Raw genomic sequence first — 22,932 nt, 5'->3', positions numbered from 1 at the left:
TTTGATACTCTTGCTTAAGCTTGTATTGTGATCATGAGCAATTAAACATTTTATGAAAACAATATATTGGGTAATTAATCAGACTAATAAAATTTGAGTAACTGTTGAGTTTCTCCAGCTTAAAAAGCTGTTAAAAGGAAAATTAAAATTTTATTAAATCAATTTGAATTCAATTACAAAATTATAGTACCCTTTGTAAAGGGTGCATAAGTATAAGGAACTCAGGTTCGAAATTGATTGATGAAAACGCCCCACGAAATCCAGCAAGGAGAGAGGGGGAGGGAGGGAGAGAGGAAAGACAGCGCGACTTGAAATTTTGCCGTCTGCTTTTTTGTGTGGCTTATAAAATAATGATAATGTGTTGCGGCTACCGGAGACTGCTGACAGAAGACGACGACAGCAACAACGACAGCAGCGAACAGCGAAGAGCGACTGGTCGATTAACTTGGCTCAGAGTTGAAGTTGTAGCTGGCGTCGAGCCACCAATCGACCGACAAGCAGAGTAAAAGCAATCGGCCAACAGCTGAATCGACCTTGAGCTTGAATTAAAAGTTGAACTTGGTAGCATGAAAATTGCATAACCTGGCCAACTGAATGCGTTTGGGACCGCAACGGTAAAGGCCGAAATACATAATATTTGTATTTTAATGCCATAACGGTAAAAGGCTAAACACGATAAGGAAACCAAACTTGAGCTTAAAAACAATTGGCAAGCAACAAGTTGGCAATTGGCATTTAGCTTTGAGCTTTTAACTTTTTATGTTATGACGCAAAATGGCACTTGTTGTCAAGTATTTGAACATGCTTTGGACTATTGAGCAATGCGCACATCATATATTAATCATGGCTATATCTAGCACTCGACATCGCTATTATTGATTTATTGGATACTGGTACTGATGTCGGCAGCTGAATGAGATACAAATGTATCTCACAGATACGACTTATGAGTGTGTTGAGTCATCGCATCGCATCGTTGCTGAGAGTTATGTACTGTTGTGTTCTTCTTATAATAGGAACAATTCAATTACTCACAGCTCGCTGTGAAATTCCTGTCCAGGCCAACAACTTGATAGTCTACCAGTCTCAAAGCGAGCTGTAAAGGTTCTGTAAGTTCATCAAACCCAGGTGCTTGAATTCAATTTGTTTGCTTGTTAGTGTAACAGCGTTCTGCGTGTGTGTGTGTGTGTATTTTACATACAATAAGTAGGTGAGAAAAGAGCCATAGTTTTGGTTCTAATCAGTTAGCAGACTCCCCAAACTCTTAAGCGTTCTCTTTCTGCCATTCACGAAAACTGTTTTTCGTTTCGGATTTTTCTTTCCTTTTCTTTCCTCATTTTATTTTTGGACAGTTTTCTATAACGACATGTGGCATGTGTTAATGAAAATTCCAAGAAGTCAAATGCATGAATCGAACATTTCCAGCACTGCTAAATGTGGGTCAACAAGACTGTTCCACTGTCCGACTGGCTGACTGACTGACGAACTTGGTCTATTGTCGTCTATCGTTTGGCCATCGTTTTCGACTAGTCAAAATCAGTCAGCAGCTGCAGTTGCACTGCACTGTTTATTGAAGAAAAAATGACCATTAAAGAATGTTTGGGATTTCGCTTTGTATACCATTGCTAGAGGTTACTTAAGTTTTCCCATTTTTATGTGAGATTGATAAAGGTATAAATAATTTGCTTAAACGGCATTAGTACTTAAAAGTTTTATTATTGTTTTATGTACTATTAGTCGGTTTTGTGAATCAAAATCAATCATGAAACTTTGATGTGAGAGTATTGAAGTTTCAGTGTGCCGAGGGAAGTTGATTTTTCTTATTTGGTTTATTTGGTTATGGGTTAAGGTTTTAGTTTCGGTTCTTGGTTCTTGGTTCTTGGTTCTTGGCGCTCGTCTGTTGTGTTTGCATGTGATTAACTACGTCGAGCTGCTGACCGATATTCTGCAGTCATGAGAAATGGTATTTCTGTTTCTTCCCCGTTTATTTTTTTTTATTTTTTTTGGGTTTATTTGCCATAAACTTGTGTTTAAGCAAGTCGTTAAATTTGTATGCACATCGACCATTTAATAGCTGCACCTTCTAGCGTTTTTCTCTTTTGGAAGAATGTGAAAGTTAACACCTCGTTTCAGAGCAGATGCATCTCTGAAAATGGGAAATGTGCTGTCCACCCATTTTGTCAAGCACACGACTTTATTTATGGCAAGGGTCAGCATTTATTTTAGTATCGGTCGACGGTAGCTTTAAATGTATTGCTCGGTGTGTCTGAATGTGTATCGAGACCACCCTTCTCTGAATGTCAATGGCATTTTGTGCCTCAATTTCAATTTCAATTTAAATGGAAACGCATGACTCAATTGAGTTTTTGGACACCCCAACAGAGCATTTCGCATGCCAAGTAATTGAATATATTTTGTACTGTTTTGCAGGCCTTTGATTGGATGACACTGATGACCACCCCTGACCCCGGACAAGAGTCGTTGCAGCAACTGTTGGCAGCTGATAGCAATTTGTCACAGTTCGGCTTTAATGAGTGCAACGCACTACACTCCGCAAATTTAAATGTATCAAGAAAGAAGGCCGATTTTTCGAGAATTTAAATATATGATTTGTAAATTTAGAAAATGGTAATCATTTTAATCGATGATATTCGAAATTTAACTGAATTGTTGACGACAATTTTTTTGAAATATTTTGGAATAGTCATTTAGGGGCATTGCGACTTTCAAGGAATTTATTTCGTAAATTCAGAATTAAATGATATTAATACTTGTGAGTGTATTCATGGGTATTTTTATTATTATTTTTTTTTGAAGTGTACTCCAAAATATCGACAAGTGTGTCTGAGCCACGAATGTGTGCAAATTTATGGCCTGCATAATCAGAGTAGACAGGACAGCGCATATGTGAGCATCCTATGACCAATGGAGGGGGCGGGGGATGGGGCGTTTTGTGGTTGGGCACTTAGATACTTAGTAGAGCCTAACTGTAATTTATGTTGACATAATAAACCACTTACCGGCTTGCGTTAACGCTGGCAGCAACATCAGCAGCATGGCCAGAAGAGACACCAGCTCCTCGAGTCCCAGCGGACTCGAACGTTTTCTTGTCATGACTTTGCTTGTGTGTGTAACTGCAACAGAGAGAGAAATAGAGAGAGAGAGGGGGACATATTTAGTATTGTTTACTCATATAAACGTATATGTATATGTATATATAGAGGCGATTGATCCATTAGACCGTCTAACACCACGAACGTTTAACCCTTAACAATGACAAACAATCAAATCGAGCCACAATATGTTTCTTAAACGACGGCACTTCATTAAAAAAGCATGACAGGACACATGTCCTTACATCCTTGTATTTATATATATATATATATATATTTATTTTTTTTTGTTCAAATTTTTCAATAGCCTCGACAAAAGCAATTTACGTGCACAAACAGCAGAAAAGGAAGGAATGTTCTCGAGTGGGTTGGGTGACTGTTGACTGTTGTGTGAGCCACCACCACCACCAGAACCACTGCCAACCCCCACTACCAGCACCACCACCATTATCCTCTCGGTCCGAGTCGAGTCGGCACCCCTCGAACAAGGGAATGAGAGAGCAAACCTGACTGGCTGTTTTTCTTCAATTGTTTGCGGAAATCACTTGTTTGCTGATTTGACAGATGTGCAATTTTCTCTGACATGGCTCGCAGGCTCCCCACCTCACTCAAAAAGTACCAAATATTCTCCGCCACGAAAACTACCTTATGAAAAGGTCGAAAATGTGGTTATATTTAGTTCTTGCGTAGTTCTGCTTTTCTGCTCTCTGATTGAAAATGTCAGAAACACGCCCAAAAAAAAAAAAAAACACAAATACGAAAAAAACTTGCTCAAGTTGTTTCCTCTCTTCCCCTATAAGCGACCGGTATAATTAGCTGGGGCATATCACAGCCTATCGGTTGACAAAGTGTATCCCGTATATACTTGTACTTATGAGCACATAATGCCATAAAGCACAGCAACAGCAACAACAAGAACAACAATAATAATAAACAGCAAAGTGTCCTTCCTTCTACGTCGACGACTACGTTTCATATTTTCATTTATTAGCCAAGTTTTTTTTTATTTGCTTTTATGCGCCTTTAATCAAGTCCCTCGAGATGCAACACGTGAGTGCGATACCATATTTCCATTAATAGGGGGGAGTTGGTTTCGAGGGTGGAGTTTTTGTGGAGTTGATACAGAGTGGGGGAGATGGCTGGGCTGTAGGTGGGCGTGCATGCGTAAGTTATACAATTTCATAAAAAGCAATAAAAATAACAAGCCATCATGCACAATGGGATAAGTGTGGCGTGTTCTCGCTTAGACTTAAGATAGTTGCTTCATAAATATTACCAAAATGATGGTACATTAATCACGGATATGAGGATTGCTTTTTAAACAAACACAAAATAAAAACAAGAATTGAAATTATTATGCGGAACATTAATTTGCATAGCTCTTTCACATATGCACCAATTGAAGTGATATTCAGAAATTCAATTAAGCAATTTTAGTTCCCAGCTTTTGGTACATTTGTACCCATTGCCATTGCATATGGACTTATCGATAAATTTGAGACTTGCAGCAGCTCTGTCACCTATTCTTTTCTTTCTGGGGGGTCACACTGACTCCTCGTCGATGTGGTGTTGAGGCTGCTCTTCTTTTGAAATCTGAGTGGTTTCTCTTACCCAGCCCCGCCTTTTGGGGACAAGCCGGCGGTGTCGTTTGCTCGCTAACGAAATAAGCAAATAAAATGAGCTAATGCCAGAGGGCAGAGCTAGTGCGGGTCTCATCATAAATGCGCGAAATGTGCTCATTAAAATGCAGGCTACCCCTGTGGGGAGAAGAGACTCAGAGCGAGAGCTGAAGTTGAAGTCGCAGTCGCAGTTGGCAGTCAGAATCTCAGACACAGACACAGTCACAGTCACAGTCCCGAGAGCCACAAATTGCATTTGCTGCGTGCTGTGGCAATCGGCAATATCGCATGCAGTAGCAAAACATCAAAGTAAGCTAACAAAGCCATGCCGACGATTGAATACCCTTGCAGAACGGAATCCAGCTACGTTTTCTCATTATATCTTGACAAACAACAAGCATTACAAGTAAAAACTATCAAAGTGGCTTGATCTGTCTAATTTTAACATATATCTATTTAAGTTTTGCTTGTAGCAAGGAAGGGGATTCTTTCAAGACTTCAATCCATAATTAAAATACTCTCTAGCTAGATGCTAGAATACCCTCTAACGAGAGCCCGCCTCGATCAACTTGAATGATTGCTCCACGGAGATGTTGCAGCCACAAATTTAGCTTTTGATGACGAGTTGACACGACGAGCGACTATAGCAATAATGATAATCTCACACAAGCCAGATAATGATTATCATGATGATAATGTTGATGATGGTGGAGCCGAAGCATCAAAGTCAGCCTGACTGACAACGGAAGCGACACAAACTGGCTATTAGTTGTTGGCCAAAATGGCACTTGTTCTGAAGCTATTACACGCGAACACAAAACATAAAAACAGGCAACAACAGGCAACATGTGCCTCTGTGCCAACTAGCAACTTGTTGCTGTAATTATTCTACCATTTGTTGTTGATGTTGTTGTTATTTTGTTGTTGTTGGTGTTGTTGTTGGCTAAATGGTAAACAATTTCAGGCAGCATTCAAGAGTATTTGGGTTAAGACCAAATAAAGGGGTGGTCAGAAGACAGCCAGCCAGCTGGCCAAGTGTGTGACACAAATTCAATTTGTGAATGAAGCAGCCAAAAGTCAGCGCTAAGAAGGAAAAAAAAACTTTTACCCATTGCCAATTGCCCAAAAGAAGGCACACGCGTGAGAGTGAGTAAGTAGAGGGGCGTGCAAAAGAAATATCGGTCATGGGAAATTTGCAAAGCAGGCTTAGAGACTAGGGCCAAATGGCAATATATCATCATCAGCTGTAGCAACCGAAGCAGCAAAAGCAGCAGCAGCAGAAAGCAGTCTTCTGCTCTTGACCAACAATGGGTCGCCGTTGATATGCGTTATGAAAAATGCATGCAGGAGGCTCCAAGTTCTAGCCATGGACCTAGCCAGGAGGGTTCACGGCAAAAACGTAAAATATAAGTTCGAAAGCAAAATGTATCTGTAGAGTTTGTTTCTCTCCTGTTGTTTTTGAATGTAGTAAAATTAGTTTAAGAAGTCGAATGTGCAAGCAAGCTCCAAAAACGTTGTTATTTGCCATAGTCAAATTTGGCCAAGCTCTAGGTAGCTGCTTCTGGCTACGCCCATGGCTCAAACTGCGAGTCCAAGCTCATGCGTGAAGCAAATGCAAATGTTTGCGCAGCCGTCTCCCGAGCATGGTGGGCACAAAATAAAATACAACAACAGCAGCAAAAAATAAAAAATAAATAAATAAATAAATGAAAAAGAACTTCTGGGATGGTGCGCACAAAGGGTAAGCACTGGACAGCCAACTGCTTATGGTTGAAAAATTACACAGAGGCTCGAGCAACTCCATTGTGATTGTGCTGCGATATTGTGAGCATGCGTGGCCAGTGTTGCCGTGCGGCACACTACTAATATAAATGTATATCGCATAGAAGAATGCTAAAGAAATAAAATTTACATTTTGCAAAGGCGCTGGCGGCCTCAATGGAGGGTGGGAAAATTTTCACATGCGCAACATTTTGACAGGCTGCAAAAGGGAAAAGTAGAGAAAGAGGGGGCAAGAGAGAGAGAGAGGGAGAGGTGGGAACTTGACTTCGTTAGCATATGTATCAGAAGGTGTCTCACGTCAGAGACAGGGAGAAAGACAGAGGCAGGGACAGAGACAGAGACGGAGACAGAGAACTAGCTGTCTGATTGTCTGCTGTTGTCTGCCTGTCTGCTGTTGTCTGACTGTCTGCCTGTCTGACTGTCTGCCTGTCGACAGTTGCATCTGGAGATTTGTACCATGACCCACAAATATACTTTGGCGCACGCATCTCTAACGATTCGCGACCCAGCCAGCGACGAGCAGATCGATGCCAGCTTCTGCCAGAAAGCGCTGCCTGCCTCTATCTTTGTGGATGACGGCTTTTGGCTTTGTTGAATGGCAATTTGCAAGCTGCAGAAACTGTGTAGTGTAAGCTATGCTTGCTTTAATTGGATTCTTCTGTGTGGATTCTGGTACCAAATTGACATTTAGCACACAAGAAGCGAACTCGATCTCAGTCCATACCGATCAGCAAAAGCATCAGCAACAGCAGCAGCTGGCTGACCTAACCTCATGCATTCAACAGTGAGAACAAGAAGAACTGAGTTTGGTACACTGCAAAAAAACAGGACATTTTATTATAAAGTCTGCCTACCCTGCATCAAGTTTGTTTTAGAAAGAACTTAAACAAAAATCATCAATCAAATATTACAAATCTTAAAAGAAATGTTTGCTTGAAATGCTAGAAAGAAGTACAAGATTCTTAATGCGAGTAGAAAAGCGAAATTGGTTTTTTTTTCTAACTTAACAGAGCAAAAATATGTAAATGTTGCTCAAATTTCGATGCAAGCTGAATATGTAATTGGATCAAGAACTACTTGCTTTCAAATATATCAAATTCTCAGATCAATCTCAGTCGATTGTTAGGATCGAAATTGAGATTTTTTCTCTCTGTGTATGGTTGAGGAGACAAAGAGAGGCAGAGGGGACCACAATCGACATGGTGATGGTATCCGCATCTATGTTGCCGATTCCAATTGCTGGCTTATCGCATTACACTTTGATTGCTGCTGCTGCTGCTGGTGTTGTTGTTGCTGCTGCTGCTGCTGCTGCTGTTGTTGCTTGGCGTTAATTTGGTTTTGCGTCTTGGATAGCCATTTAACGGTGCAAATTGCATTGCATTTTTGTTGCCAACGTTGTTGTTGTACTTTTCTCCTGCCGCCAATTTGGCCAACTTGCTGCCTTGTTGACCACGTCAAAATCAATCGTCATAAATCCACAAATTGGCCCCAGGGCCCTAACACCTCACCCAAGTGTGTGTGTGTGTTTTTGTCTATGAGTTTCTATTTGCCAATAAGCGCGCATTGTTTTGGCCAATTGTTGCCCAAATTGCTTGTGGCTTGAACTTTGCAGTACTTTTGCTAGAAAATGCCACAGGAATGTTCTCGCAATCGATTTGAACATATTAAAATTCTATATGCACACTGAAGAAAAACCAATCAAGGAATCTGAACTTGGATTTGCGGAAAGCATTTCTTTACAGTTACGCATATAAGACTTTTCACTTGGAAAAAATAAATAGTTAAGTCTATTTTTCTGCAAGTCAAAAATGCCTTTCTTTGATGCAATTTTCCATTCGTTTGAAATATAATTTTTAGAACTTTTGGAAATAATTTAGTTTTAAGAATGTTGAATGTGACTTATTTTCAATGTACACGATTTGAAGTCACTAAAACCTTATTAGGAATCGTAATTAATATTTATTTATTAATATATATAACAAAAAATAATTTCTGGCTTCTTTTAGAAGTAGTATTTTAAATTTTGTCATGCTTTTTTTACTGTGCATAGTAAAAGGGAGTTGGAAGTCTTTTGGGCACTGAATGTCACTTAAGCGTTAGTCCGATGAACTAACTTGAACTATTGCAGAGTCGTACACGGTTCATGTGAAGCTAAATTTGGCCTTACAAATGACCGACCTTGCAGCAGCAGCAGCAGCAGCAGCAGCAGAAGCAGCAGCAGACGCAGTAACCAATAGCAGCAACAATCTGCCAATTGAGGCGAAGGAGTTGCTTGCTTTTGGGTTTGTGTGCAGAAAATTAATAAAGCTTTTTGGCCGCCGCTGTGCACGATCCACAAATATAACGGTCTCTAGTGGCAAAGACAGACCAGGCCAGGCCAGGCCAGGCCGGGCAAACAGGCAAACAACAAGCAAACAAACAATCGCGCCAAATGTAAACTATGCCTCAGACAGAGTCGAAGTCAAAGACGAATACGAAGGCGAAGACGCAGTCGCAGTCGTAGTCGAAGTCTTTGGTCTTGGCCAAGTCTTTTGGCCAAGTCTCTCGTTGCAGGTCTGAGTCACTTGTCAGCAGCGACGATGGCGACAATGCGGAAGCTGTTGCTGCTGCTGCTGCTTCTGCTGCCGCTGCTGCTGCTCAAGATGCCTGGCACGACGGCAACAACGAGCAGCGTGCCCAGTGCCGCCAACGCCAAACAACAACACCAACAATCAACAAGCAACAAACAACAACGAACAGCAACAACCAACAGCAACTCCAACTGCAGCTCGTTGGCAATTTGCCATTTTGGCTTGGCCAACACTTGAACTGGATTAGTTGGCTGCCTGCTTTGATTTGTGACAAATCTTGATGCAAGCTACCGTGTGCGGCTGCTCGCCTGCAGCATGCAACAACTGCCACACCATATATGTGGACGTGCAACTGCTGCCACTGCTGCAACTGCTGCTGGTGTTGGGTCAGCTTGCAGATCGTGCGCTGATTTTGTGTTAGCATAATTTTTTTTTAAAATGTATTTTTCGCTTTTTTTGTTGCCACAAATTTCTCTTTTTCTTGGGGTCAAGTTTGTTGCTAGGCAGAAGCGTTCTGATTTCACTCGTTGCAGCAACTAAAAAAAAATAGAAAACTGCAGCTGCACTCACTTAATTTAAGTGTGCGCTTTTTGTTTTTTTGTCGCCTGACTAATGACCTTAAGTTAAGCTTTTTTTTTTTAATTAGAAGCCATAAAACATTATAAAGCATTGGCTTGCAGTTGCCAGCTTGTCCCGGTTCAAGTGTTGCTTAAGTAGAAGTTATAAGTATTGGCTCACGAAACCTTATAGGCAATTTGGTTATTCGGAAATCAGTGAAAAATATCTAATAATAATCTTTGAACTGAATTGAAAACTAATCGAATTAGAAATCAAATCAACCGTTTTCCATTTTTAGAGCTTGACGAAAACTTTTTGGGAACAGCTTCAACTGCCTGTCTGTCAGCAAAAACAGCTATATATATATATATATATATATATATATATATAATATATAAAAAAATAAGTTAAGGGGTCACGACGGGCACTTATTGGCTCTACGTGTTTGTAAATATGAAACCCACTGGTTGAGATAACACCAGCAACAACAATAACAGCAGCAACAACAAGTGCGACATTGTGTGGCCCAAAAAATCCAACAACTTTTTTATTTGGTTGTTTTTTCTAATGACGCCCACACGTGTCACTTGTCACTCGTCAATGTTATTCAACATTCAAAATAAATCCAATTGCGAATTTTGAGTAATAAAAATCGAAATAGAAAGAAGCAGTCAGAATTTAAAGTCTATTAGTTTTATTTTTATTTTTTTTGGCCAAGATGTGCAAACTGGTTCTAATTATGCCAGGCAGCAAACCTTCCTATTTTTCTCTGACTCTTTGACGCAATACTTGTTGCCCAGAAGCCTCGAAAAAACACTAACAGAAAACAGTTAGTCAAATTGTTAATGATTTTTTTATTTTTATTTTTATTTTCGGCTACGTGATTTGCGAGTACAATTTATGAAAAGTGGATCATTGCGAGCGTTTTTGGCGCGATTTTTTTTGTTTTTGTATAAAACATTCGATTCTCATTAATATGATTACTCATGACTAAGTAATTTGCAGTCGTATAAAATAAGTGAAGTGTGTATGCCAACATTTTGAGCTTTTGTCTGGTGTCGATGGGGATGCTACAGGCGGACTAAATGTGGAAATGCCCGGATACGTGAACCGTGGATGTTATTTTGAGGTTCGTGATGTCATTGGTTCAATCTGCAAGTCAGCAGCAGATCATGAGAACTAAACTCACTGACTCACTGATTGGCCAGTTAAGCTATGTACACATATGTACCTTTCATAGAGATGTAAAATCACAAAACGAATCAATTGAAGAAGTACTTTTTTGTAGTTGTTGTATTTGTTGTTGTTGTTGTTGTTGCATTTTATCAATTTTTGTTTGTAGTCCCTACTCAGACGCCGTTCGCTTCGAGGAATTCACTTGACTTGGGCCAAGTCTAATGCCTGGCAACCAGGAAATGCCAATCAATGCAGAAATATGCGTTGATATAGAGAAGCCACAGCACAGAGAAACAGACATATAGAGAGAGAGAGAGGGAGAGAGAGAGAGAGAGACAGAGTTACGAGCTACGAGCTACGACGAGAGTCGCAACAGTCGCGGCAAAACAAATAAATTAAAAATTGCATTAAAATGTTGAAAAAATGAAAAACGTTGCCTTTTTCAGCTGATTTCAGAAGGCAGGGTGCTGGCAGGTTACAGGCAGGCAAGGGTACCCGGTCCTAGTCGACTTGTCGACTCCTAGCCGGTCCGCTATAGCGGATACCTATGTATGTAGCTGGGCAGGGTTCAAAGCTGCGCCTGTCAACTTCAAATCGCACGTTTTTCTACGCGCTACACGTCGACGACGTCGTCTGTGTCTCTGGGCTCTCTACTATGGTAGTTCTCTGGGTTCTCTTTTTGTGCGGCCCTGGGACGGACATTACAAAATGTGCTAAAATATGCACAAACAGCTAAGGAGCTCGACGATGCGAATCGAATACAGTGTTGACCAGAATTTATAAGGCAAACAAAATAGCCAAGATAAGCTGAACATTTAAACAAAAATTGACTTTGAAAAGGCACAATTGTTTTTAATAGCGAAACAATTTTTATTGTGTTTATTAACAAAGAAAAAAACAATCAAAATAATGTAGCATTGGTTCTGAATGACTTCAAATGGGGTAGCAATAATTATTGCTCATTATCTTATGACGTCTATTTGATATAGTCATTCCAACTGATCAGACCCATTTTCACTAAACTTTTATGTGAAACACATTTCAGAAAGGCAGTTTGGCTGGCTTGGCAGTGACTTGACCGTTTACCTACAAATGTAAATGGATATTACTTTTTTACGATCCTATTGCTAAAGTACATACTTTTTTCTGATGTCAATAGTCATGTGAAAGAGTACAGCCAATATCAACGAAATCAAACTTTACTTGAAAGTGCCTGACATATTTGTGGCCAGTCCATTAAAAAGACGAACTGAACACACACAATAAACATATTTGGACTCCTTAAAAAGCTACAGCTGGCTATTAAATAGCCAAAATGACAACACTGTCAGCTGAGGCTGCCTGGCTGGCAGTCGCATAAAACTCTGGGCACACTCACACCCTCAGGTTCGATGCCGCCGCTCAGCATATGAGTGAGTGTTTTAAATCATGCTGCCTGCCAAAGTCATGATTCATATACCGTTAGCTGGTCATTTGCACACAAATAAAATGCCGAAAAGGAAAAGCCAGCCAAAGGCAGCCTAAATCAGCTAGTCAGGCGAGTTCGCACACACTCTCTCTCTCTCTCTCTGTGTGTGTTTCTCTCTCGCTCCACTTGAGAAATAACTCAGAAGATCGACGGCAAAAACGGCGCCTAGAGGCATAAGATCAACATCTTCGTCAGATGCTCTACCTATTCGCCTACTCGATCCTGGGCCAGTAATAACAACAAATTGCAAAAAGTGCAGGTGTTTACCTCGAGCTAAATATGTGTATATTAATCAAGCGAGCAGAGGTTTACAGTGACCGAAATAACCCGCATAAATGTCCATTTAAGCGTGGAAATATTTTCATTTCTACAACTTGGAAATTTGTACACGTTTCACGTATATAATTAAAACGATGCGCCATCATTAAGAGATGAACGTGAGATTTGGCCTGCCCAAGAAAGTATCTCAAAGATAAATTTGCTCTTTTTTTCTTAACTGTTTGGCCAGTTTTCACTTTTATTTGGGCAGGCCCGAAAACTGTGTGGAACAAGTTTATTTGTTTTGTCATGTAATGCAAATGAAAGTGTTCTCTAAACACTATTATAAATTTGTAAAAAAAGCCCTTGGCAGTAAAAAAGGAAAGTGTTTAGTTTTCTTGTTCGCTTCTTTGGTTTGCGAATAGGCTATTCGAAAAGGGTTCTTGATTTAATTCCCTTTTTTTTCGGGAAATAGCCCCTCGTTCATTGCACTTTAAACTGGGGGTTAGACATTAAAACTGCTTCCAAGAATATGTTCTGTTGTTTTTGGGTTTTTTTTTTTTGGTAGAAGTTTAAAAAATGAAATTGAATTTCATGGCTCATTTTCTTTTTTTGTTTTGTTAGTGGCTATTAAAAAGAACTCAACTAGTTTTTCGTAAGGCCTATAAAATGTGTCGGGTTCTTAGAACTCACGCATTGTAGAGCTATTATCTGGCTTTTTCCGCATTGTCAGCCAGATAAGTGTGTGTGTGTGTGTGTGTGTGGCCGGCAAGTCTAATTAAAGAGCATATCCGTAATGCGCCCACAGCTGCCTGACCGACTCAGCTGCCTCATCATCATGCTGATGAACTATCTTAGAACTTTTTTTTTACATAGTTAGTCATTAAAAAAAAGGTGTTGAAGCGCTTTGAAGCGTGTCTCAAATTTGGGAATTTACGTGCATTAAATTAAATGCTGTATAATATATCAAGTGTTGTCATAAAGCTAAAAACCATGTCAAAAACCATTCACAAAAGACTGATAGAACAAAAATATACTGAACATGTCTAGCTGGCGAAAAGATTGATTGATTGATAGAATGTGAACGGTTGATTTAATATCAAATATATGTAATATGAGATATTTTTTAATAAAAATATTCCATATTTGGGTAAAGACATATTTAGTAGAGACATAGAGAATATTTTATTATACTGAAATACTTCAACAATAAAAAAAATCATCTTACCAAATAACCTTTAAGGCATTAAACCGCTAAACCTAATATTGAGACACATCCCCCTTGGCTCCGATGCATATTAACATGAATGATGGATGAAGTGTCAGGATTTCGGCAGGAGGGGATCAGAACATGCCAGAATTGAGGCAGGAGTGAATTGAGCATGAAGCCTAATAAACTTATTTTCGAGTGGAGTGTGTTGTATTTTTATTTTTTTTTGGGGTGGTTGGCAATTTGGCTATATTAAAATGGAATTTATTTTCGGCATTTTTAATGCAATTTATTAGCGCCGGCAAATTGGCTGCAAATTGATTTTCAGCGCTGCCAAAAAAAACTCTCTATAAATAATTGTCAAATAAAATGAATAGCTGGCATTTCAAATACTGAAGTTGACTAAATAAATACTCCATTTTATAAAGTATACATACCAAGTCACACACTATCCCTGACATTTTAAATATTGAATTTAATTTGGTATTTCATTGTCAAATGTGTCTGGACAGTAAAGTGCAAAAAAACAACATCTGCCTGTCCAATTGTAAATGGCAGCACATTTATTTTATGCATAGAGTTCATTGTTTATTAACGTATCGTCTGTCTCCACAGATGACAGTGGTTTTAATTGAATGCTTAAAGCTGTGATGGCTGAGGGGATTGGAGCGGTTCAGAGAGAAAGAGAGAGAGACTCTTGAGGGCAATGGAGTCAAGTATGCAAACAATGGAAAAGCGGCAAGCATCGGAATTTGCCACAAGCATAAGGATGTGGCAGTAGGATAACACACACACACACACACACACACACATATAAAGCGAACGTGGCTGATGACACGGACTTCAATAATGAGTGCCACATTGTTGTTGTTGTTATTTAGGGGGGCGTCTGAGCATGAAAGCAGTCAACGCCACTCTTTGTTGGCTACATGAAAAAAAAATGTGCACTCGAAAAAACTTTTTTTTTTAATTTTTAATTTTTTCAAATGTAAGCCAGCCTTGCAGAACCGAACGAGAAGAACTCTGAACATGCTATACTTAGTTTTCGTTCTGTGATTTTCTCCAAGTGTGTGTGTGTGTCTTATTGTTGCTCTCGGTTGAAACCTGAAACCGCTCTTTGGCTGACTTCAAGGCAACTTGCAACTGGCAACTGCTGCTGCTGTTGTTGCTGCTTCTACTGCTCCTGTTTCTGTCGCTGCTGCATAAATTAGAGGCTGGCTAAAAGCCACGCCCCTTAAACTATGCTCGCTGTGCTTGGTTGCATTTCAGTTACCCTTTTGCGAGTCAATTTGACTTGAGCTTATTGTTTGCGCTGTTAAATTATTTATTTATGCAAATTGAATCAGTTAAATCGCAACAGCAGCCGCAATTTCTTTGCCAACCAATTTATAGCTGCATACTTTTATGGGCAGCGATAAAGTTTTGATGTCTCAATTGGTCCACCGATGCAATTTTTTTTGTTACCAAACTGATTTACATACCTGGAAAAGGAGAGCAGAAAAAACATTGGGTATTAGTTGGCGTAAAGTGATTAAGAATGCTTTCAGGCTTACTGGCTTAAATGCTAATTGTTAAGTGTTTGTTTGTTGATGTTGTTTTGGTGCTCGGTCATTAGTTGACATCAAGCCGACAGCCAAAAGCGCGTTAGATCTGTAGCACGAACTGTAATCTAACAGAAATGAAATGTAAATCATGCCGACAAACCAACAAAAAACAAACACAAAAACAAAAACAAAAACAACAACAACAACAACAACCGAAAAAAACGACACCATACAAAGTAGAAAACAAGAGTCAAGTCCACGAATTTGGGTCAGCAACAACAAACAAAATATTCAAGTTAAACGTGTGCCACAAAAGTAACAACAATAACAACAGCAACAGCAACAACACCAACTACAACAAACAAACAAAACCAAACAGCTTCAGCAGCAAGTACGTCATATAGGGTATGCATACTGTTTAATTGAACTGATTGACATTAAATACACATATGTATTCTCATTCGCTACACTTGCTGCTGACTAATTGAGAGAGGGGAATTTTTGTTTATTCCCAAAGCTGCGTAATCTGTTAAATTCCGCTATATTTAAAAATTTAAATAAACGATAAAGGGCATTAATAATTCATAAGCTTAAACTAAAAAACATAAAGGGCCCAAACAGGTCAAACAGAAGTAAGGCCAAATTTTGTTTGTCGAGTTTCTATATTTCTATATAAATCAAATTCTTTTCAAGATCAACCGAGAAATGTCAGAAGATTGTATTTGAAATTTGAAAAGTCAATTTGCCAATTTAAATGCTAACCGAAGAGATCAGATAAACTTAAGTGTGTATTGTATTGATAACAATCTTAATTACTTAAACGTGTTACAAATTCTATTTATCAGATGTTACAAGTATTGGTTTCTAACGAATTCGATTAGTATCTTTAAAATAAAAAGAAAAAATAAAATGTTGAGTGTCAAAATTCAACTATATTAAGAACAGCAAAGAACTTAAAGTCTGCTTGAAATAAATTAAAAATATAGCTTCTTGTGTTTAGAAAGCATAATCTAAAATATTCAGCTACTTCTAAATAATAAAAATCCCACACCAAAATGGCAATAAAACATTTTTAAACATTTTCTCACAAAAATAAAATTTAAATCTATTTAACATATAAGCCCACAGCTTCTTCAAATAAGATAAGATGAAATGCTAGCTAAGCCAATAAATCGAAGCAATCAATCTCCTAAACAGATCTTAAACAATTTTGGCTGGAAATCCCAAAGAGAAAGTATTTTTTTTTCTTAAATGCGTCATTTAGGATTTTGTGTTTACAGTTTATGTTTAACCAAAATACAAAATTGATTCAATAAGTTTAGGCGTCGCATCCAGCTTTCATTAAATGTGCCCTAACACAGTGCTGGCAAAAAGTAACGGTTCTTTCTTGACGTTTTTTTTTATTGCTTACTCTGCTTGCTTATTTACTTTGGGGCATATACATACAAAAGAAATTAATTTCATTCAAGAAACGTTGAAAGCTAAACATATTCGAAAACAACAGCAGCTCATTGCCAATGCCAATGCCACATTGGCTACAAGCTTACAAATTTCCCCCGCCCCCTCCCCCCAACAGTTACGGTCACAATTTTGTTGTTGTTGTTTTTATTTTGGTTTTTTTTATTTGATAGGGAACCTGAGCTTACTGATTTCTTTTGGCTATTCAGCTCATGAAGTTTTTGGCCAACGGCTTTATCGACGACGATAGCTCTCGTCGACTTTTCGCATATTTTTCTCACAAAAGAATTTCTCGCTTTTTTTTTTCATTTCGGTAAAGATACGATCAATTCGCGTTTGAAATGGCCAAGCGATTTTGGTTTTGATTTTGGCCAGCGGGCAATTGCAGCAGCAGCAGCAGCAGCAACAGCAACAGCAACTGAGGCGATTGAATTAATTTATGGGCATTTTGGATATCCAAAAGACATTCATTCCATTTCTATTTGGCATATTATTTTTTTTTGTTTAAATGTTTTACCTATTTCTTTTTGTGGAGCGCCGTTGGCTTAATTGTTGGGCGCATAACTGTTTTGGGTTTTTGGCCCGATTCGCGCACGCATTAGTTGTGACAGCTAATAAGCAGCAAATAATTGGCCAAATTTATATGAGATATTACACTAAGCAACAACAGCAACAACAACAAATAGTAACAAAATGCAGGCAACTGTTGACACTGCTGGACACTGTTGACACCTTGACCGCATTGGACTCATTGAATTACAACCAATTGGCTGTGACTCTGGCCTTATTGGTCATTATAAACGCTCATTTCGGGTATTATATATATATATATATAAATACATTTATTTTCTAAATTTTAAGTGGCATGCCGAATACCAAAAGGCGTTGGCCATAACGGCATATTAAGCTAAAATCCTTGCGGGCCATAAAATATACATTTTGCAGCTAATGGCCTGAGCATTAACACACTTTTTGGGGGGCCCATTAAATGGCAACGGCAAAGTGCATTCCGATAGTTGCAGATAACTGGCATTACGTATACGACAAATGGGCCCAAAAGTGCAAGCTGCATGCTGCAAGCTGCAAGTTGCAACTGGGCAACGGGTAATTGTGTCGGTATTTGAAAACGTGGCCCATTAGTGAGAAGGCAGACTGCGCACTTTTTCTTTCTATCGCCCAGACACTTTCTTTGGCTATTGAACTTAAAAGCATCTGCAGCAGTAGCAGCAGCAGCAGCAGCAGCAGCAGCAGTGGCAGCAGCAGCAGCAGTAGAAGAAGAAGCAGCTACAAACCAGATCGAAACGCTGCCGAAACCAAAAACAAACAACGAGGCGACAACAATTTGGGTTAGAGAAATTTTCGCGCCCCGCGACACACTTACGGCGAAGTTCTTGTGGCAGGCAGGCAGCCAGGCATTCAGGTAGTAAAACACCTGATAGTTCTGTGCCACACGCTTTAACCTTGGCGCTTGGGCGTAATGTGCGGCAAGTGTCGCTTTATGGCTAACTCGTAATGTGCTTAGTTGCGCTTACTTTCTTTAAACAACAACAACAACAACAACAATCGCAAGCAACAACTAGAATGGCCAACAACAATTGCTAATGCTGCACATAAACCGATTTACTCAATTATTGCTGCAAAAATCACACATGCGTAAAAAGCAACACTTTGGCTTTTGTGTGTTGCCTCAAGTGCTGCCGATAAACAAATAGTGGAACAAACAAAATAATATAAAAAAAACACTCATAAATATAGATATGTATATATACAGTAGCAGCCAAGGTAATTTGGCCAAAAGCGTTCACAATAGTAAAGCAGCGGCCGTCATCATTTAATTCGCAAGCTGTTATCGCCCAGAGACAATTGATTTGTGGGCTGCTTGAACATGCATTTGGTTAATTGGTATTAGCTGATCGATACAATAGATATTTGTTATATCTTTTGAATATATAAATGTATGTAGAAGTAATAGTATTTTCCTTAAAATTATTTTTTTTGAAACGTCAATGCGTTTGTGATGCCAAGCCCAGATAACGAAAATCGAATTTTCTGCGTTATTATTATTATTATTTGCGCATTGTTCTTGCAGCTGGAAATTTAGATCTTGTATCGTAAATATAACTATGCTCAAGCAACATTTTAAAATTTATTCCCAAATAGCTTCAGGAATTAGCTCCAGAGTTTTTGGACTGCAGCAGCAGCAGAAGCCGCAGCAGCTTTTTACTCAATTAGCGCAGCATATGATTTGCATAATTTAATTATGGCATCATCTAACGGCAAAAATAGCGACCAAACCCTATTGAGGCTATAATTATATAATTTGTCAGGTTCTCAGTCTCAGGCTCCTTTTGGTTAGCTGATGTCAGCGACATGTTGCCCTCATCATAACTTAAAATAGTCGGAGACAATTAACAATTTTAAAGTCTGTTTTTATTTCATTCTTTCGACTTATTTTTTTCTATTTTTTTTTTGGCTAGGTAAAGCACCAGGAGGGTGAGTTCTTTTTCTGCTTCGCAGTTGCTTTTGTGTCTTTCTTTCTAACTAAAAAAAGACGTCGAAAATTAAAATAAATTAACATAAAGTCAAAGAACCTACCAGCACGAGAAAAAAAAGCCAACATCATAATTCTTATAATATTGCGTTCTTCTCGTGGCCTCGACTGCAATCGCTTTTAATTGTTATGATAATTTTGTGCAAAAGAAAAAAAGAGCGGCTGAAAAGGAAACTCAACCACAAAAGAAAGGCACTGAATCAAGACACTAACTCAGCCTTGGCACGCAAAATAATAAGCGAGAAGCAGCATAAGCCAAAGAAACGGAGATAAAAGAATTTGAAAAGGTATTGCCAGAGATGCTGAAAGTATCTATAGAAAGTGCTTGAAATTGCCACATTGATATCAGTTCATCAAACTGTTGCCACGCACGTGTTTCTTGGCCAACACATTAAGCATACGCAGTGTGTGCGCTTCTCTCTTCGCTCTTTCCGATAAACATCACAGCTTGATAGGAAAATGCGTTTGCTTGAACCTTACACAGGTCGCAGAACCAATTTGCTACACTTGAAGAAATTTACATCTTAAGAGATATTCACTCTGGATTAATTTTAGAACTCAAGCACTTAATATTAGAGTCAAGTGTCGAAAAATTTGACACTCTTTAAGAAAGAAACCGGAAACTATTTAAATTTGAGTAAAACATTCTTGAAATGAGCATTTAACACTCTAGTTAGGATTTTTGATATCAAAAAAAGTAAATAATAAGCAGAAAAAAATCACAGTAGCAATTTGCTACTGAGTTGCCACAAAAAATCTCAGGCATATTACAAACGTTTAATGAAAACTGTTGCAGCTGCTGTGCGGCAAAAACTGCTGAGCAACCACATGAAGAGAGTGGGATGGATAGTAACTGAAACAGACTTTACCATTTGCCAATTTTTTTTTTGTGGGCTCATCAATAAATCTGTAAAGCTTTTGGCGTTGCAGACAGACTCCACTTTCAGATCCCAATCCACAAATGTTGTCTATAAATCAAACACACTTTTCATGCAAAAGGGACAGTTTTTTTTGGCCAAAAGTGCAGTGGCAACAGAAAAATGAGGGAAATGGGCAAAACACCTGCTGCTAACTCTAACCCTGAATCAGGCTAGCTTTATGGCTGGCCAGCTGCCAATGAAAATCTCTCTCTATCTCTTTCTGGCAGAAACCAAATAACATCCAAAGTCATTTCGATTTCAGGGCAAAAAAAAAAGAAAAAATAAAAAAATAAGTAAAGGATGCCAGGATGCCATATTGCGGCAATTTTTATTGGCCCAACAGCAGTTTGAAAAACTTGCCAACGATAAATATAACGTTTTTGGTTTGCACTTTATATTCGTTTTGGTCTGCCATAGTTTTTAGCATTATTTATGGCTAACTAAAAGCTTTTACATGGCGCACAATTTTTGGTTTTTACGAGCCTGACAAAAGAGTCCTTAACCATTTAGGTGTGGGGCATAAATTCTAATTAGAATTGCACTGCAACCTTGCTGGCCAAGAGCAGGCCAAGAGCTGGCCAAGAGCAGGCAACCAAGTACCCGTTAAATGGGCTTTCATAATTTAAATAGTTCAGCAAACGAACGAAAAACTATTTTCCATAAAAATTGCAAGTGGGCAAGGGGGGATGGAGTTGGGGCTACGTTGTGCAACGGCTCGAGGCGCCACGGCAATTGTAAATGTATGTGTGTGTGTGTGTGTTTTTGTGTATGCGAATGAATGAGCGAGAATATGAATGAATGTTTGCAAATTGCGGCAACAGCTGCAGTCAACGTCGGTTTTTATGAATGAATAACTTTTTAGCCATTAACTTAACTTGGCCGTTTTAACGCCTGGCTGGGTTTTGGCTTTAATTTTTCCCAATAGATTTTAATTAATTACAAACGTAATTTAAATTGTAATACAATATTAAAGAAATACCCATTTTAGTCTATATTCGATTCAATGAAATCCCCAGCAATGGAAATAGCCCTAATTGGATATTTGCATCAATTTAAAATCAGCCCACAGCCCACCGCCCTTCTAACAAACTAGTTGAGCGAACTAGTTTTTTTTTCCAAAAGTTATGCAACATGTGCACATGTGCTTATCATTGCAACAAAGTGCTAAAGCAAAAAGTATATAAAGCATTTCCAACATTTTAAATGCGATTGTTATAGCATTCATAGTCGTTTATTTTTTATAACAAATCTGGCTTTAAATAATGTTCAAAAGTACACTTTTAATTTTAAAATACGGTTTATCAAAGTTGTGTAAAATGGTGTACTAAATTCAATATTGTTTTAAATAAAATAGAATGTATATTATTTTCAATAATGAAATTAATTTATTTAAACTTTTTAGATTGTATCTAATTTTATATATTAAGTTATGGTTCTAAAAATTAATTAAACAAAATTTTAAAATTTAAAATTTTTTTTAAACAACTTTTTTATTTTAATATTTTTAAACTTAGAGTTTTTATTTTACACTCGTTGCATTATTTCTCAAAATGTCAATTTATTTATTCAAAATCTTTAAAATACAAAATCAAAATTTACATTATTTTCAAAAATTTTTATGAGACTCAAAAAATATTTCGCGTTATTTCAAAATATATATTTCAATGTGTATCAAATTTTTTTCTTGGAAGATTCGTACATTTTAAAAAAAATCTAGATTTGACAGAGTTATTTTTTATAATTCGGGTTTTTGTGTGCTTCACCGATTTTTTCTTTTCAAACACTTATTTTTAAACAGTTATTTTCTACACCAAGTGCAATTTCAGATTATTAATCCATCATTTATTTATCATTTACATTGTAAGATTAAAATGTCTAGAAAGGACTTTGATAACTCACCTTTTTCACTCAAGAACAGCACGTCAAATATTTTCGAAAAGAATTCGTTGAAAAATTCTTTTTCAACACTATGACACTTGTACTGCAGTTTTATCTTTTTGATTAATTTTTGTTAATATTTCTAAGATTCGTTTTGCACTTTTTTTTGCACAGTTTTTAGATCCTTATTCCTTTTGCACGCTGCTCAACATTTCGCGCACGAACTTAACAGTTTTTATTAGTTTTTTTTTCTGTTTAACTTTTCTTTTATTAAAAATCACTGTATTTCGTTTGTTTTAATATTTTTAAGATTTTAAAATAATCCACTGTGTCAAAAAAAGTTCGTTAGCTTCTTGGATAAAATTGTCTCGTGAGATATTCTGGACAATTTTATATGAAGCTGGCCGCAGACGACAAAAACGAGACAAAACTCGGGTTCTATGTTGCTCGTTTTTGGTTGCTGGCTGCTGTGGTTGGCTGGTTGCTGGTTGCTGATGTTGGTTGCTAGTTGCTGGTTGCTGTGGGGGCACCACCAAGATACAACCGCTTCATAAAATTCAAAGAGACTCGGACCCAATAGCTTCTCAGCGCTTATTTATATAGCCTACGTCGAGCGGCTTTTGGTGAAAATCAAACGAAACGAACGAACCAACATCGGCGACAGCAGCAACAACCACAGCAGCAGCGGCAGTCGCGGCAGCAGAAACTGCGACTGCGACTGCGACGCCAGCAGAAGCAGAGACAGCAGCTTCGAACAGCAACAGCGACAGCGACAAGCGAACATGCCAAGTGAAGCCGGGCCGGGGCCAAACCAAATGCTGCTGGCA

At 38.3% G+C, this 22,932-nt stretch overlaps 1 protein-coding gene across 1 annotated transcript in view; it reads right to left on the bottom strand.

Moving 5' to 3' along the window:
- LOC6567790 (mucin-2) overlaps positions 1 to 22,185 on the bottom strand; it is a 43,789-nt gene extending 21,604 nt beyond the window's left edge. The window contains exons 1-2 of the mRNA XM_043214805.1: positions 22,127 to 22,185; positions 3,021 to 3,134 (exon numbers count right to left, since the gene is read on the bottom strand). Coding sequence (XP_043070740.1) covers positions 3,021 to 3,114 — 94 coding nt within the window. The 5' untranslated portion in view covers positions 3,115 to 3,134; positions 22,127 to 22,185. The remainder of the gene's footprint in view (positions 1 to 3,020; positions 3,135 to 22,126) is intronic.
- Positions 22,186 to 22,932: the final 747 nt, after the last annotated feature.

Source organism: Drosophila grimshawi, unplaced genomic scaffold, assembly GCF_018153295.1.
Source record: "Drosophila grimshawi isolate 15287-2541.00 unplaced genomic scaffold, ASM1815329v1 contig_311, whole genome shotgun sequence".
NCBI classification, from domain to species: domain Eukaryota; kingdom Metazoa; phylum Arthropoda; class Insecta; order Diptera; family Drosophilidae; genus Drosophila; species Drosophila grimshawi.
This window is presented reverse-complemented; position numbering and strand designations above follow the sequence as displayed.